The 17,951-nt window shown below is 52.1% G+C and overlaps 1 protein-coding gene across 1 annotated transcript in view; it reads right to left on the bottom strand.

Moving 5' to 3' along the window:
* The window catches only part of Taf4 (TATA-box binding protein associated factor 4), a 65,456-nt gene that overhangs the window by 14,428 nt on the left and 33,077 nt on the right, over positions 1-17,951 (bottom strand). Inside the window, exons 2-10 of the mRNA XM_051184915.1 lie at positions 13,888-14,048; positions 12,650-12,769; positions 10,427-10,546; positions 9,618-9,740; positions 7,722-7,811; positions 7,077-7,322; positions 4,526-4,673; positions 2,126-2,240; positions 247-416 (exon numbers count right to left, since the gene is read on the bottom strand). Coding sequence (XP_051040872.1) covers positions 247-416; positions 2,126-2,240; positions 4,526-4,673; positions 7,077-7,322; positions 7,722-7,811; positions 9,618-9,740; positions 10,427-10,546; positions 12,650-12,769; positions 13,888-14,048 — 1,293 coding nt within the window. The remainder of the gene's footprint in view (positions 1-246; positions 417-2,125; positions 2,241-4,525; positions 4,674-7,076; positions 7,323-7,721; positions 7,812-9,617; positions 9,741-10,426; positions 10,547-12,649; positions 12,770-13,887; positions 14,049-17,951) is intronic.

Raw genomic sequence — 17,951 nt, 5'->3', positions numbered from 1 at the left:
TTCTATGGTCAAGGGCAACCTAAGCAGGACAGCGGCCATTGCCCACCCTTCCCCTACCTGCTAGCCACCAATGGAGCTACCATGGGCTGAGCCCAAACCCGGGCAGAGGGCACGCTCACCTACAACCCCCACACCCAGTGCAGCTACTGCAGAAGGGCTGTGCTGAGTCTCATCAGGGTCACGGAGCACATCAGACACAGATGTGGACACTGAGCATCCTAGTGACATCGTCAGGTGCAAACATACCTATTTCCAGTATCCTCCTCTGCAAAGGTGCGGGGAGGAGGAAGGTGTCGTCTTTACAGGATCGAGTAAGTGTCCCCACCAACTCAGAGTTTGTGGCCAATATTCTTGCACTTTCTTCAGACAGGTTCACTCCAGCCATTGAAGCGACATCATTGATGTCATCGTCATCCCTGGAGAGGAGAGGAAATCACCGCTCACCAAGGTGGTTCCAACTCAGTGGCAGCAAGCAAAACGGCAAGAAAGTGCAGTAGGCACCAGGCTCTCCCAGGCCCTGCACTAGCTTATGAGCTGTCATCAGATGGTGTGGGGTCAGGGCTAAACCGAGTCCACACATGTCCAGAGAAAACAAAACCCACGCCACCATCTGTTGCTCTGAAACTGTCACCTGAAAACTTCTCAGGAGAAAGGAAGTCAGCCAGCACGATTTCTTCATCCGCCACAAGCTCCCAGAGGAGGTGGAGGAAGAGCTAACCTCTTGGCTGAGCCACCACGAACACAGCTAGCCAGATCCCAGACAGACTTCTGCTTATGCTTCCTGGATGGAGGCTCCAAGTGAAAATGGCCCAGCATAATCGCCTATCCCAGGACTGTCCTCTTCAGTGGGGAGGTCTACATCCAGCAACAAGGCCCCTCCAGTATCCCTCACTCAACACCCCTCCGCCTGTGTTTGACACATGCCCCTGGCACAAAGTCAGTCATAGGATGACAACAGAATGCCCTCCTTGCAGACTGACCCTTGGCAAGGCTCCACTGGGCCACACTACCCCTTCCCACCCTGCTACCTGCTCCTGTGTACTCTGAGTGGCCTCTCCCCCACCCAGCTGTGCTGGCGGGTGTGTTGGAGGCCTCCTGAAGCCATGAGCACACTCAACCTTCCTACTGTTCACCAGTTAATCGGTTTCCATTCCTGCTCAGGCTGTGGTCCTGCCCTTCTCGATGCTGTGCATCTGCATGTCACACCCAGCCCGGCCTATAGGAAGGGCCCAATTCAGCTCATGTCACTACCTGAGTCCTGTCCTGACATGATGAGGCAGACACAGCTCACACTGTCTTTTGCTTGTTCCTGCTCTAAAGGCCGCTCTTCTCTGAAGAGCCCCACTGGCCTTTCACTGGAAAACAGCTTCTAGTAGACAAGACAAGAGAGCTGGGAATGAGTGTGCCTAGGCTCTTCCAGCAGACCAGCTCAGAGCCCGAGCCTCCACTATGGCTCTGGAGCATGCCTCCCATGCCCAGCTGAGACCCAAGGCTGCCGCTAACTCCAGCTTACCCACATGTCCTAGAGCTCCAGCTCCCTTCCTCCACTCTTAGCCACAGCACCTAGAAGCCTGTGGTACAGGGTTTCCTGCTATATATACAGCTCACCTCTCTCCCCATCCACTCAAGTCAGCTGGCATGCTCTGCCTGACTGCTCCTTACCCTACAGAGCCACTAAAGCGCCCAACTCTATCCAGCCCCATTTGACAGCTTTGGGGATAGAGTCTCCCTGAAATTCAACCACCACCTGTTGTTAAGTCACAGTGAAGGTTGTGATATGGCCTCTGGTGCATCCACACAAGAATCTCAGGATATAACAACGTCCATGCTGGCCATTCTACCCATCAAGAGTCAAGGGAGCAGTCAGGGTGGTGAGGGCCATCTGTGTTACTGGTGGTAGTGACCTTGGCGCAGTGTGGCACCAGTCAGCTGACCTATTCTCCGTCCCTGCACAGGGCACCAAGCCTCCACTGCTCTACCCGTGTCAGAAGCAAACACTGACAGAGATGTGCAATCAGAACCAAGTAGAAGGCACAGTGCTGAGGCCACCGGTGCCAAGAACCAGTAGGAAAGACAGAGCTCCCTCCCAGGCTCTCCTAAAGTACACAGGGGTGTCAGTCCTTACCGAAAGGAGCCTCCCCCTGGCTCCTTGAGCTTGTTTTTCTGTGCAGCAGCTGCTTGTGCAGATACGGTTGAAAGGGCTTTGGTTCCAGGTAACACGGTGGGTTTCACCACAGGGACTGCAAAGCCAAAGACACAATGGAGACCACAGACTGTTACCGGAGGCCTGACTCTGTTAGCGTTATCAGCCCCAGGGAGAAACTGCCATCTCCTCGCTCCTCACAGTGACATTCTCCAAACTCTGCACCAGTTCCTCTAAAATGCTACACAAGTATAAGTCGCAGGGTTGACCTCAGTGGTCACACACTTGTACTGTTCTTCAGAGGACCCAAGCTCGGCTCCCGGCACCCGTATCAGACCAGAGCATCATATCCTCTCCCCTCAAGGTCGGGGGATCATCACAGAAGGAGGGGGAGGCAAGATCGCAAGAGTAAGAGAGCGTGGAAGACTGCTGGGAAAAGTGTTTTTAAGCATGGCAGGCCCTTGCACATACAAACACAAAGCAGCTGTGGCAGGCTGCTTATACAACACCTGTTAAGATCAAGCCCATTAAAATTCCAACATGAAAGGAAGGACAGATTGCTCAATGGTCCAGCACTTCCTCTTCTGGAAGACCCAGGTTCGATTCCTAGCACCCACAGTGGCCAACATCAGTTCCAGGAGATCTAACACCCTCTTTTGGCCTTCAAGGACCACAGGCATGCCATGATACACAGACATACAAGAAGGCAAAACAACCATAAACACATGAAACAATAATAACAAGGTCGTTGGCTCCTTTTTTTCTTCCCCATTTTAGTATGCATTGGGAGGGACTCCTGAGAGCTCCTGTGAAATGCTGGCAGCTGGGAAAGGGGTGTCAGTTTCCAGTGCACAGTCCTGTGCCCATGCATATAGCCTGCAGCGCCAATAGGACTCAGAGGGTTTTGTTAAAATGTACATCAAAGTTGGGAGGGAGGGGGGTGTGGGGAGGAGTTGGGGGAGGAAGAAGGTGGATTTTATCAAAACATCCTGTGTACATGTGTGAAATCTCAAATTGAAAAGGTAAGGAAGAATACATGTCTAAGCACGAGGGGAAAGACAGACAGTGTTAGGAAAATTATGGGGCACATCCAAAACACCGATCACTGTAGACCATCCACCCCTATGCCCTATCTGTAGTTCACTTCCTCAACAGCATCAACTCCAGAGAAGCATGCACCTGTGGCTTTATAAGTAAAATTCTCAAAAGATATAATTTACTACAAGGTTAAAGATAAAGGTTCAAGTTTTAATGACATTTAAACCCTAAGTTAAAAAAAAGTTTAGTTGCATATTTCAAGCATCTACTCTGTATTTCCTCAAATTCCTTTTGGGGGAGGGGTTGAGACAGGGTTTTTCTATGTAGCCCTGGCTGTCCTGGAACTCACTCTGTAGACCAGGCTGGCCTTGAACTCAGAGCTCCACCTGTCTCTGCCTCCTGAGTGCTGAAACTAAAGGTGAGCGCCACCGCCACTAGGCTCCCTCAAACTGTTAAGTAAGTACAGGAATGACTTCTGACAAGCAGAGTTAACAGTAAGCAGACACATGGTAAGTATCTGTAGTTCCAGCTAAGAGACTGAATTAAAGCCGAGTTACTGGAGTCCAGCAGGTTAGTGCCAGGGCAACACAGTGAGGCTGCCTTGGGAACAAAAGGGGGAAGGTACTATTATAATCTAAAGGCCCAAGTTCTGGGGAAAGGAACAGACTGATGCAGTTACTCTTCAGAGTGGACTTTCCTGGGAGGGGGCCACGGCCAAGCTTTGGAAAAGACAGCGAGTAATACACCACAGGCAGCGTGATGGGGCCTGGAGGGAGAGAAACCTTCCCTTCAAACCCCAAGGAGCAAGTGGGTTTCTGGGATCTTACGGGTTTTAGAGGGTGGGAACAATGTTTACACCACACAATCTAGACTGGCCTAGGTGCCTTGAGGAGTCCACAGGGAGGGGCTGCAGGGTTCTACTGCACAGCATACTTTCTGTCACCTGTGGCAAAGAGGGTGGGCGTGAGGGGCCGAGTGGGAGGGTAGACAGAGGGGAGTAAGAACACGCAGACCACTAGCACAAGGTCAGAGGGCATGAGAGCTGCAGGAGCCATGGCCTGACTGCTAGGAAAGGGAGAAGGCAGCTAGAGGGTCTGTGACCTAACAGACACTAAGAGTGGCAATCACATGTCATTCAGGTAATTAGGAACCACGGTGACAAGGGCAATGACCGCATGACCTCATCAATGAAGCTGCTGAGTGGTATGCATAAAATGATGTAAATGGTGAGCTGTCTGTTACATGACTTTTATCACAATGATTAAATGAAATCAAGTACTATCCCACAACTGGCCGTTTCCGGGACGTTTAGCCAGTCCTGCACGGCAGCAGCCGGGGCCTCACCTGGCTGCAGCTGGTTCAGTTGTATCTGCTGTGGTGTGGTGAGCATGATCCGGTTGTGAGGCTGCCGCAATGCGACCATGGGTGTCTGCGTCAAGGTCACCTGCGGGGGCCGGATCAAGGCTCCAGGCTTCGGGGGCTGCTGGATCACCTGGGGCACAGCCAGCATAGTGCATGAGCACACGCACACCCTAGGGGCCACCACACTGACCTATTTGCTTCATCAGCCCTACCCCAACTTGGCCCTGCCAGAAGCTCCAGGAAAGCCGGATACACACCTTGTTCCAGGTCTAAAAGCCTGGCTCAACAAGCCCTACAACAAGGCTCTACACACAGCCTCCAAAGACTGAGACAGACAGAATGGCACCACACCAGGCCACAGCACAGCAGAGCACGTGCATGGAGCACAGACACTTAGGGCCTGTACTGGATCCTAGCCACGTCCTAGCGGGCAGCAGCAAAGCAACACTGCTGAGCTCAAACCCCACAAGGGAGGGGCCTCTGCCAACCTGTCAGCAGAGTAGCACTACGGCCTGGGGGCCACACTCAGATGACTTATTTCCACTCTAGAGGACCAGGAGGTTTTTCTATTGGAGTGAATTCAGATGGATCTCCAAGTCTTGTCCTAAACTTGATCCTCTGTCCCAGCACAGCCTGTCCCCCTCATCACTCTCTGAACCATGATTGGACCGAGCACCCATTCAGCCCTGCTGTCCTGCCTACTGCCCTAGGCTTACAAGAGGCTCCAGCCTACTGCACTGGCTGTGCTCTGGGTCCAGCCCACAGGAAGCCCCTGGTGGCCTAACCATAAATCTCTAGGCTAAGAGCTTTCCAGTAAGAATCCAGTTTTTGTAAAAGACTTTTTGTGTGGCTGGTGGTGTAACGCAGTAGCACAATGTCCACATAGGATTCTGAAGCCCTGCTAGGATTTGAACCCCAATTCTTCATTATTAAAAAAAAAAAAAAAAAAAGTGGAGGGTGTGCTTTTGGTGAACACCACATGTCAGAGGACCCTTGTAAGGGATTAAGGTGCGGTCTGCACCAGAGCTGTTTCTGCAACAAAACATGGCACTCACAGCACACATGAACCCAGGGGCAGCCACTAAATGCAAACACAGGAAAAGTCACCACTTGTGCGGGTTCTGAGAGGCTCTGGCTTCAGGGCCCAGGTTTGCACAAAGCCTACCTCTGCCTCAGCTACACACAGGGACAAACAGTTGGGGAGCGGAAGAGGGGGATCTGTGGAAACCAACAGCACTGTTCCAGCTTCATTTCTAACCCCATGATCAAACACCTTGACCAAAAGCAACCGATGGAGGAAGAGACTTGTTTGGCCTACAGTTCCAGGTCTCACTCTCTCATTGCAGAGAAGTCACAGGGGCAGAAACAGAGACAACCGGGTCACACCACACCCACAGTCACGAGAGAGGAACAACAGGTGACTCCTCTTTGAGAACCGTCTCCCCAGGTAAGACTAGGATGTTATCAAATTGGCAGTTAAAACCAGCACAACAGAAATGATGGGTTTGTATGTAATCCTGGCACTCGAGGCCATAACTAATGATACAACTGAGGAAAGCAAGCAGGAGCGGCTAGACCCTCAAAGAGAGCAAGTCCTTCCACAGAACTGCCTCTAGGGAATCAATGAACTGACTGCTCAACAGCACAGCTCCCTACTCAAGCCATGTGAGAGCAAAGGACATAGTAATCCCTACCCCAGCTGGAAACCCTACTCGTGTGTTTAGATCTTCAGCCTGCCGTCCACCCAAGTTTTCCTCACTGCCAAGAGAGTGAAGACAAAGGCAAAAGCTAAGAGAGCAGAGGAGCCAGCACCCTGAGGAGTCTGGCCTCCTCAGCACCCACCCCCTTACAGCACTGAACCGCCCGCAACTGCTCATTTTGAAGCAGCATTTAGAACAATTCCAGCCCCTCTGTCCTCCACCACCCAAAGCTAGAAATTAAACCTAAGACCTCATAAATAATGCTTCATAGCCAGCCCCCTTCTGAAGTTCACCTTTCTAGGTATGGCGAGCCTGTGCTGTTGATGGCAGCTGTACACTCTGAATGCAATCACAGCAAAGAGGCATCCGGCCCCCATTAAAGGGTCCACACCAGACAAAGTCAGACCCACCTGCCAGCTCCCCAAGCCATCAGCCAGGCTGCACCATTCCCACAAGCAGGCTCTACTCCAAATGCAAAACCCTGGCCGACCCACCTCCTACCCCAATCCCAACAGTTTGAACACTCAGACATCACTCAAAGTCCAGAGAGCATCCTCCTAGGAGGTTCACTACACACACTGTGCTCCTGTACAGGAAACCCCAACAAGAGAAGGGCCTGCCAGTGAGTCAACAAGTTCACTTCATTCTCTGAAAAATATAGTCGTGGGCCTCAACCTCCAGCTCACACTTTAATTACTTAGGAGAACAACCACACGCCTTCCAGCAGGAGCTTCCTTGCCTGCTCTTTCCAGAAAGAGGCTCCGAGCCAGGGCTGGTGAGTTAAGTGCCATGGCGGCTGGCAAGAGCACCATGCCAGGCTCGCGCCTTCATACCAGTGGTGTGGGCGGTGCCTGCTTGCCAACGCCAACCTGTGTGGGCTGCGTGAGGCTGATGACCGGGGGCTGGAGGGCGCTGGTCACCGAGGAAGCCGGTTTCCCAGCTGTGCGCTGCACCGAGCTGCTCAGCACCACAGCTGTGAGTGCAGTGGTGGCTTGTGAGGCGGGTGGCTGCTGCTGCTGGCTCTGCTGGATGAAGGCCGCGGAGTCTGGGGTCAGCTGTCTCAAGGCAGGTAAGCTCCTCTGAGGACAGACAGACAGATGTGGAGTTATGCACAGCAGGAACCTAAGTGCTTCGATGTCTTAAAAGTTCAGAAGCATAAATCTTCAAAAGAGTCTCTCAGCTAATAACTTCTTTAAGCATCTTCAGTGTCAAGAATTAATCCCATCTGTCACTCAACTTCAACCACATTCATTACATAGGACTTCCTTAGCATCTCCAAGAGGTGCCAATACTGTCAGGGTCCCCGGACTTATTCTTTAGGCAAATCCTTCCCCACATCGCAGAGCTCCAACTGGGGGCTCAGCGGCAAGAAAGCCTGTTCTGGACAGAAAACCTGACACGCTGTCCCAGCCAACTCAGGTGGCATGTGACACCCCACAGGACTGGACCACACTGCAGCAGCACAAGCTGTAAGTTACCTTCAGGAAAGGCACAAGGTAAGGTTGAGGTGAAGAGTTCAATTCTCGATATAACCTGCTAGTGAAATCCTCTGCTTCGATTTTCCCATCCTGAAAAACACAGTACACTGGCATTGCTATGGTATATCTTCACACAACCTCATGGCACATACTATAAACCACAGCACCACACTGCTCCAGCCCTTCTGCATGCCACTGCTCCGATGGACAAACGCAGATCCCCAGGTGCACATGTGTCCGGCGTCCCCTTGGACACTGAGCAGCACCTGACCACGTCTACAGCTGGCCTCCTACTGGTTCACAACTCCACCCTCCCTCAGGGTTCTCACTCAATGTGTTTCCACTCGGGACCCACCAGGCACCTACCCAGTGCCTGGCATTTTGCTAGGAAACAAACAAGCTATGGTACAGAGTGCCAAGGGGAACACTTAGTCCAGCCCAGGCAATTGAGAATGGCAAGCACCCATACTTGGGCCTATACAACCAAAGGGAAATCTTAAGAGTTCACAGGCAAGGCACACATGGCTGTGTTAGACATTTGGGGACTCGGTGTGAAGGATGGAAAACCCCGTAAGACGGCTAAGAATTGGAATAGCTTTCTGCGTGGACTAGACACCAGAAGTGGGCAGAGGCCTAGCCATGCTGCCATGAAGAGGGGCACCACAAACTATTGTAACATCCGTCCAGGCTTATAAAACCCCAGGAAGGCAGCAGACGGTAGAGCAATGGCGGACTGTTGAGAACAGGGTTTATGGCAGCACCTGTGTCCTAAGAGTAGCACAAAGCCAGACGTCAAGCTGAGGGGAGGTGGGATGCCATCAGTGCCACCAGAGCACAGAGCATCAGCAACTGGCCTACACCGTGAGGAGCAACCACCCTCACTGGGCTCTGAGGAGGGCAGAAGCGGCCAGGTAAAATACACAGGCTGGCAATATTTCTGATCTACGAACAGCTGAGCCCCAGTCTGACTGATACAAAAGCCAGAAGGGGCAGCCTGTGAAACCCCAAGCCACAAAGCAGTCACATAAGAATAAGCTGGGAGGCCCCAGAGCCCTGATGAAGGTGTAGCATCCTGTGGACAGCTGGGCATGACTACGGAGCGAACAGGACCAGCAGGTGGAAAAGACAGCACTGGACAAGGATGGGTCCTTGCAGGCATCAGAGCAGCGTGGGCCACCCCTGCCTGGCCTGCAAGCTCCTCGGGGAGGCAAAGTATCAGGAGTGCAGGGCTAAACCAACGAACCCCAGCCGCAGAGAGCACAACACTCTCCAAGATCCCTGTTTCCTAAGCAAAGAAACGGGAAAGAACAGAACAAGGAGGTCGGTGCTTGGTTTAGGAGGCACAAAGTTCACTGCAGTACAGGCAAGGAACCCAGTTCAAACCCTGACTGCAGCCAATGGCAGAGGCCAATCCTGCACAGCAGCAGCACAGGCCCCTCCTAGAGAGCAGCACCAAGTGCTCGAGGCGTGGGAAGAGGAACTGGCAAGGGACAGGTACCATAGGGACCACTTGCCTACAAACTGGAGTTAAGGACCCGCCCTGTTTCCTTAGTTTAAGGGGAGGAGAAGAGAAGGCCGGGTGCCGCCCGAAGCAGCACCGGCCGTCAGGTGTATGTCTGTAACTCTCAAGCAGGCAAGGTCAAAGGGCATGCTATAAGCCCTTCTTTCTCGGCAGGTCTCCTCAGGCAACTCATCTAGTAGGAATGTTGGGGTATCAGCCCAGGCCCCAAAACACTCAAGCAAGCAATCTATAGGCCCTGAGAGCAGAGCATACCTCTCCCTCTCCAGAACCTTCCACAAGCTCTCACCTGCCCACCCAGGTCGCCCTGGCAGGCTAAGCATGGGCCGCAGGTTACACACCATGCTCTGAGGCAGAGTTTCACCTGAGCTTCTTACCAGCAAGTTCTGTACTAATTCTTTCACATTAGCCGCTGTCTCTGTAGACTGTTTACCAGAGGAAGCCAGTTTTATTAAAGTAGATAGAAAACTTTTACATTTCTTCACATTTTCCATAGTTTCCTGTATTAAAACAAAAAGGTGTAAGTTATAGGGGATTTCATCAACAGCATCCCACTATAGTGAAATGTGTACAGGTCTGAAAGACACATAAACTTATTTGCATTTAAACTTCTTCCCAGAAACATGCTACCTCCTGCACAAGCCAGAAGTTTCTCAGAGGGGCAACTAGGCATTCTGAGGGCCACCAAGCCTGCATCTACCAAGCAAAGCTCTTACTTCAGGAGCAGAGTCTGCGGCTTAAATGTGCACAACAGACTAAGTCCCGAGTGGCTCAGGGAAATGGTTAAAAGTACTTGTGAAAGAACACAGAAAGCAAGTTGTAAAGTATGGCCCTGGCTTGTCCAAAGCTCCTGGTTCATACAGGAAAAGCAGCAGAGTGAACGTAGACAGACACACTGACCAGAGCAGTTACATGTGTGGCTTCTACAGGCATCCGCAGGGTTCTAGATCCCAAGCAGGATACTCAGGGCCCCTCAGGTCAGCCCATAAAGGGGCTTCCGTGGGCCCCTCTGTGCCAGCCGTGCTGTGGTCCTGAAACACCCTCAAGCCCCTTTGTACACCAGCCCCCTACCCCCTAGAGTTCCCTCCCCACTACACCAGCCCCCCCCCCACACTACATCAGCAACCTCTCCCCACTACCACCAATGGGCTGGGGTAACCCTATGAGTTCGGAAGGGAGTTCTTACCGTGGCAGCTGTGGAGGTGGTGCTGGCCCCGGGGACTGTTCGTTGAGGTGTCCCTGTCTGAACAGCTGTGGCTGTTCCAAGTGAGGCTGTCTGTGCAGAACCACCCAGAACCAGCTGAGGCTAGAAGAGGTCAAAACACAAGGTAAATGCATCTCTCCAAAGCAGCAGAGCCCTAGGCAGTAAAATGGCTGAGGGAAGTAGGGAGCCTCTTCCCGCAGCTACTTGAGGTGGCCAAGAGCACCCACAGCCAGCTCAGCCCTGAGGACTGAGTGATAATGACAGGGAGGTAATAAAATCTCATGAGCTTGAAGCCATCGCTGAGACTCCATATCAGATCCGACCACTGTCACAGACAGGCACCAAGGACCAGAGAATCCAAAGGCCTCCCGTCTCAGGAGCTACTCCTGAGAACCCTTTTACCTGTTCACACAGAGACCTGCTAAAAGGTGGCTGCGGCCTTCAGGGTCCATACAGAACAAGACAGGGGAGGGGCTCCACGTTCCACAACTACCTGCACTAATGTCCCCACTTTTCAAAAGTGAGTCTTGTCAAGAAGCCACAGCAAGCCGGGGTACAAAGGCTGGATTGCAGGTACTGGCCACACTGACTGTGGGAAGTTGCTGCTTGGCCAAACATAGGAACATTTGCAAAGCAAATGGACACCTAGACTTCAAATGACTCACACTCCAAACCACTGGTCCTTAGTCCCACTCCTTAGATTTCTGCTTTTCTTGAGTAACTCTGATGAAATATTTACTGGTTTTTAAATTTGTGTCTCCACATTTCCTCACTCCAAGGTGTTCAGCACTACCCCACCCCCACCTGGAGGCAGCGAGCAGAGGGACACCCCACACCCACTGCCAGGACAGCTCTGGGGCAGCAGGAGGCAGGTCCTCGGCTCCCTTAGAGAGAAGCCCTTCGAGTACTCTGGCCACCGTGCAGATGACAGCACTGCACCGTGTCCCCCTCCCCCCCAGGTCAGCCCATAGCTGGCAATGACCAGCAGTGACAGGAGCCTCCATGTCATAAGCATGCATCACCCTCGTCACTGGAAACAACCAAGTAAAATGTCATGTGACAATAATGTACAAGAACAAACCAAGAGGCTGACTCAACAAGCCGGGGGCAGCTGGAAACCAGGGAGCCCGTCACCAACTTCCTTTCAATTTACAACCTATTTCCCATGACTGCAATGGACCCAGGGATACAGACCTCAGCAAACTGGAGACCCCATCTACCTACTTCAATGCATGTGTGCCATGAGCTCAACTACCTCTAGACCTCCTCTGCATCGGAAAATTGATTACTTTAATCAGATGCAGGCAGCACTAGGAGTTCCTCTCAGGAAACCCCAGGTCTCCTGGACTCCGGCTCCTGAAACACACAGACGTCTCTGCTGGCTTACCACTCCTGGGACAGAACTACCCCCACAGCTACCAAAGAAGATGGAGCTGAGCTCCAAGAGAAGAGAGTTTAGAAGGACCTCTGTGTGGAGCTGCCCTGCAAGGGAGGTGTGGCGTATGCAGAAACACAGCGCCAGGGCACACTGCAGAGCCCAGAGCCTGACACGTGTGACTGCTCACAAACTCAACATCTGGAGCCCTTTGCTCTCTCAGACAAGGATGTCTTCCAAGGCCAAGTGTGTCTTCTATAATTAGGAATATCTTCCAGAGCCAGGTACATCTCTCCAACCCTGTTATATCTTCTCTCATCCCCCCTGACCTCATGTCCCCTGACCAGCCTCTTCCCCAACATCTGCTTTGCCCCCTACAACAGAGGAGCCCCTGGAGTGTAAGCCCCTCCCCTTGGCTCTAGAAACTAGAAACTGCACCTTAGCATCTACATGTGTCATGTATGTCCAGTATCTGCAAGACACTCTCCCCTACCACCACCTAGGACACAATTTTACAAACAGATAACGCTCAGCAGGCGGAGGCAGGAAAAGCATCCCAAGTGTACCGCCAGTGTGGTCCACACAGCAAGTCCCAAACCAAGTAGGGGGCTACCTCCTGAGACCTTAGCTCCGAAGAGGAGGGAAAAGGAGGAGAGATGGAGAGAGGGGAGATGGAGGAAGAGAAAGTCGGTCGCGTCTAGGGTTGTGCTGTCATTACAGCAATGGGCCACAAGGGGGCAGTGTAGTCCAGAAGCCATGTGAAGCTGGTGGGGTGGTTTCCCACACAGGAAAGCAACATCAGGGAGAGCACAGGGCCTGAATCCTCTCACCTGTACCCCAGGAGACCGCTGTAGGGTTGTAGTGGGCTGTACCGTCGTCTGGGCCTGAGACACTTGCTTAATTATAGTAGTTGGGGTCACCTGCCGTGCAATAATAGGTGTTCCTGGAGCCTGAAAAATAAGTCAGGAGTCATCTAAAATGAACCACAGTGGGTATGCACATGCATGTATGTGCGCATACACAGCACACACACACACACGACACAAACTCCTAAATACATACTAGTGCACTCAAGCTTACCACTTACCTACAAGGAAGCCATCGTAAACCCAAAACTTTCTAGCCAAAGAAAAAATGCATTATCAGAACTTTTCTCAGAAAATGCTAATAACAGTCTTTTTAGTGATGTCTGCAAATGCCGTCTTTTAAAGCAGACACCTGGAAACCCAGTGGTGGCATTGCTCTTAGAATGACCCTGGCTACAGAAGAGTTGTTTGAGAGGAGACGTAAAGGGCAGATGGAGAAGCGCAGGGCACCACCACCGAGAACCATCGGCACAGTCCGCAGCAGCCCCCTCAGGGAACAGCACTCAGACCCCAGGTGCCCTGTGCTGTTCCTGTGGGAGCTCTGCCTCCAGCACACACCCCATCTACAGAACGAGGCACCGCTCCAGAAGGAGTTCAGAGTTATCGGGACCACTCCCGTCATCTCTTTAGCTGCCAGCAATCTAGGGAGGCACCAGACGAAAGCATACGACAGAGTGTGCTAGCACAGACCCCGAGGGGCTGCAGTGCTGGGGAGGTGTGGGACACCGTACACTGGGACAACACAGCTCTGGGACCTCAATCAAGGCTTGGGGGCAGGGCACATCTGTGTGGCCTCCGCTCTGCCCCACTGCCCACTCTGGATTCTTCGAGCATCCTTAGTCTGCACGACAGCCCACCATCTGTGCACCTACTAGATCTGCACTTCACAGACAGAGAGTGAGCCTACTGATGGCAAGACAAAGACCAGGGCTCAGCCAAGGCAGCTGACCAAGTGTCTACTGTGACCCAACTCAGTCAGCAAGCTGAGCACTGGCCACAAGACCTGGGTCCTCCAAGAGCATACGGTCCCAGCTAGGAGACTGGGAGACCAGCCTGACGGATGAGTTTGAAAACACTTGCATGCCTCAGTGTGCACTCACGTGGGACACACCTTCACTCTTACAGCAATCCCTGTGTGCAGGGTAAGGGGCAGGCTGAGCTGGGGCCACCCCACACCAGCCCACCACCATGCATGCACTCACCTGCACGGTGGAGATCTGGACAGGTGGAGCACCTGTGGGGGTTGCAGGACGGGGTGCCATGGTGCTCTGAGGCTGGGCCTGGGCATGGGCCTGCATCTGGGCCAGGGCCTGCTGAGGGATCATTAACAACTGCCCATTCTCACTCCGCACGAGGACCATTCCTGGGGGACAAATAGACTTGGCATCAGGAAGCACCTCCTACTCCAGCACAAGGAAGACCCTGGCCAAGGGCTAATTACTACTGGAGGAATTATGAGCAGCTGCAGAGCAGCTGGTTCCTCAGGGGAGACAGCACAGGATGGGGGAGGGCTGTCCAAACACACTAAGGCCACAGTGCATCTCCTTCCACAGGGACCTCAGTGGTAAAGCCAAGCTCATGGCCACAGCTTCAGACCAGTTTTGTGCCCTGAAGCCTCTTCAGATGTGGGAACCTAAGCACAGGGCCTTGCCATTGCCTCTGCCTTGTCCCCACTCACAAAGTGACAGGCACCCCTCCTTGCAGGCTTCCAGCACCAATGAGCCCATGCCCTGGGAGGCCCCATGCCCTGGGAGGCTCTGTACCTTCTCCATATTTCTGTCCAATACACTTAGGTGTGCTCACAATGCTGGGATCCTCTAAATGCAGGGCACCATTACCTCTACGATTCATAGGCCAAGTTTCTCCAGCCTGATGCCCCAGAATGTCCAAACCAAACCAAAAAGTGGGGTCCTCTATTCTTTATAGGAACACTACTCTGGTCAGACGTAGGGGCTGGGCTTCCCTGACACTACTGCCGCCACCACCACCACCACCCCCATACCCCACGACCAGGATGCAATGAGGCACTGTCCACAGCAACAGGTACAGAATAGTCTCTCACTCAGCAAAATCCCTGAAACTCTGGGAAAGTACATTCTACCAGTGAAGTCTGACTACTTTTGACTTCAAACCAGCAACCAACTGTACCCTAAGTTTTAGAAGCAACAGTAACACACCTGTCTTAAATTTACCATCCACAGCAGAGTTACAGACACCCTCAGCACAGCCCAGCAGGGGTGTTGAGACTAGACCCTCCTATAAGCTACATACCCAGCAAACACCGGGCTTCCCTGTGTGAGGAATAAGCCAGAGCAATCATGCAGGGAGAGTCTTTGATGCTGCCAAGCTCTGAGTTTATCAGAATAGCAGCAAGGCCTCTTTTAACTCAGTTTTTAAAAATCATTTGTTGTTTTTTGAGACAGGGTTTCTCTGTGTATCTCTGGTTGTTCTTTGTAGACCAGGCTGGCCTTGAACTCACTGAGATCCACCTGCCTCTGCCTCCCAAACACTGGGTGGGATTAAAGGTGTATGCCACCACCACCTGGTGTACTCAGTAAATTCTTGATCCAGAAAGTCCTGTTGTTGGGATTAAAGAAATGAATGTCCCTCCAGAACTACTGCATATAACCACATCAGCACACGGGTGCAAGTGTTTCTTTGTAGACCTAAAACATCAACTTTAGCAGTGGTAAGAATTAATCAGAAGGCCCTCCAATGTTACCCAAACATCCAGTACCCACAGGATGGCCAGATGAGGGAGGGCATCCAGCACCATACAGAAGACATGGTAGAAAGGAAAAGTAGAGACTGGGTAGAAAGGGTGTGATAAAACTGAAGGGGTCATTTCAGAAGCTCCAACAATTGTGTTAAGAAAAGGAAAGCAACCACAAAAGGATAGCATGTCCTGGATGGGGTCCCCAGCATTGGCAGAACTCTAGCCGTGTCAATAAGGAAGTAAGATTGTGACCTCCAACACCACTGATCACTCCAGGAAAAGAAGTCCAGAGCTCACTTTACGCTGGCACAACTGGAAGCTCTACAGCAGATGGCAGACCTAATGTGTCTGCCACCTACACCTGCACCTGCCCCCTGCACCTGCCACTTGCACCTGCCACCTGCACCTGCCACTTGTCACTGCCACCTGCACCTGTACCTGGCACCTGCCACTGCCACCTGCCACCTGGCACCTGCATCTGCCACCTGCACCTGCCACCTGGGAGGCAATACCTAGCCACATCACTGCAATAGGAAGGAAAGCATTTCAGAACATGGGTTTGTAGCCAAGGGAGACCTACAAATGCCTCAGCAATCTCCAGAGACCACACAGTATCTCATCATGTACCAACACAGCCCAGAGTGCAGAGCCAGGCCCATATAGGTGGACAGAGACCTAGGTGAGCAAAGACATTGGACAGGTACAGGCAAAAGACTTGGACCCACCCTCTACACACAAGACCAGGGCTCCAGGACAGAAAGAATACCATTATTCTAGAAATCATTCCAGAAGCACGGTCCACACATAAAGAAACACTTGTGCAACTCACAAAGCCCCACCTCCAGGTGCCACTCTTCTCCAGAAGCTGAGAGGAAATACTGGTCACCAACCCAAGGAGCACACAGACAGAGGGCCGGCATGCCTTACTGCCCTCCCACATCTCAGCAGGAAAATTACAAGTAGGCAACAGATCCAAGCAGACACCTCCCAGAGATGAAAGACATACCGTCCAAAGCAACAAATTAGCTCAGTGTCACAGGGCAACATGGAAAGTGCGAATTGAATCCACAATGCAGAGCTATCTACACCTACAACTACAGCTAAAGGGAAACCAGACATACCTGGTGGTGTGGGCAGAGAACTCCCAGGAGCACGAGGTGGACCTCTCGAACGCCATCCCACAATCTTAGGATGGCATGCCCCATGATGGGGAGCAGTCCTCCACTCCTATCTACTTTAGACACTTGGGCCTAAGCTAACTGAAGCAGTCTTATTTCTGACAGTCCAAAATTGGGAACAACAAAACACACAAATAGAGGGACAAATCTAAGATATCTACATAATGGGAAAATAGTCAGAAATAAAGAAATGAGCTATGGACACACTACAGATAACCCTCAAATGACAACCCTGAATCAAAGTGGCTAGGAAAGGTCCACACTATATATTCTATGTTATAGGACCCAACTCCAAGTGACAGAAAGCTGACAAACAGGTAAAGGCTAGAAGATGGGGGGACAGCTGAAGTGCTGAGATGGCAGGGGGCAGGGGCTCACTATCCTGACTGGTGGGGTCTTCAGGAATGTGTGTGTGTCAGTCTAGCAAACTACACCAAAAACATGATGAAAGACGTGTATGTGTGTGTGTGTGTGTATGCACGCGCACACATGCACACACACACACACACACACATACACACACACACACACACGAATGCAAGGACACACAATGCGAGAACCAGCTAAGATCTAAAGATAAGGTACAGTCTTGAATAGCATATTCATTCACAACACAGAAAAACCAGGCCATGAGTGTTGCCTCTTGCAGCTCTCACACATGGTAACTGCAAGCTGAGTCTGTACCTTTCGGGCCCCTTCACATAGCACCTCCTGTAGTGCCGCTCAGACAGTAAGCAGTCCAGGGGGCGTGCTTAGAACCTCAGCATCAGACTGCAAGTCAAGTGCAAAATGGCACTGGAGTCTCTCTCTGATGGCCAGAGACCCAGAAATGCCACAGGAGGAGTGTGGTCGAGCCTAAGAGTGAAGCCATACAGGATGCCACCTGAGGGGTCCCTGCTTGAACCTCGTAAGAAAACCATGTGCCTCACTTCCCTTCAGAAGCTGGTAACAGTTACCACTGCAGGCACCTGCTGACCCCAGCAGCCCACACACTAGGTCCTGGGGGCCCAAACAGGCCTCTGTGTCTTTCCGGCCTGTATTCTCCCTAGGCATTGGTTCTGGGATCATCTGATTACTGAGAAGCAGTCATAGGCAGTCTGCCCACTCAGGATTCCCCATCTAGCTCCATCCCATGGACGTGCTGGGCTCACCATAGAGTGAGTAACTGAACAGCAGTCCTCTTTCCTGGAAGGGGGTGGGGAGGAATCCAGCTTTGTGCTTCATAGGTATGTGACAGAGTCCCCAAGAAAACCTTGCTGCTGAACAAGCCCCTCACTGTCCATCACTGCCTCAAATCTTCCTGACACTTGGGGAACATGCTGCCCTGGGCTCTTCCTACTTCTCTAGCTCTTCTATTACTCGACAGGTTACT

The sequence above is a fragment of the Phodopus roborovskii genome, unplaced genomic scaffold (genome assembly GCF_943737965.1).
Source record: "Phodopus roborovskii unplaced genomic scaffold, PHOROB, whole genome shotgun sequence".
NCBI classification, from domain to species: domain Eukaryota; kingdom Metazoa; phylum Chordata; class Mammalia; order Rodentia; family Cricetidae; genus Phodopus; species Phodopus roborovskii.
This window is presented reverse-complemented; position numbering and strand designations above follow the sequence as displayed.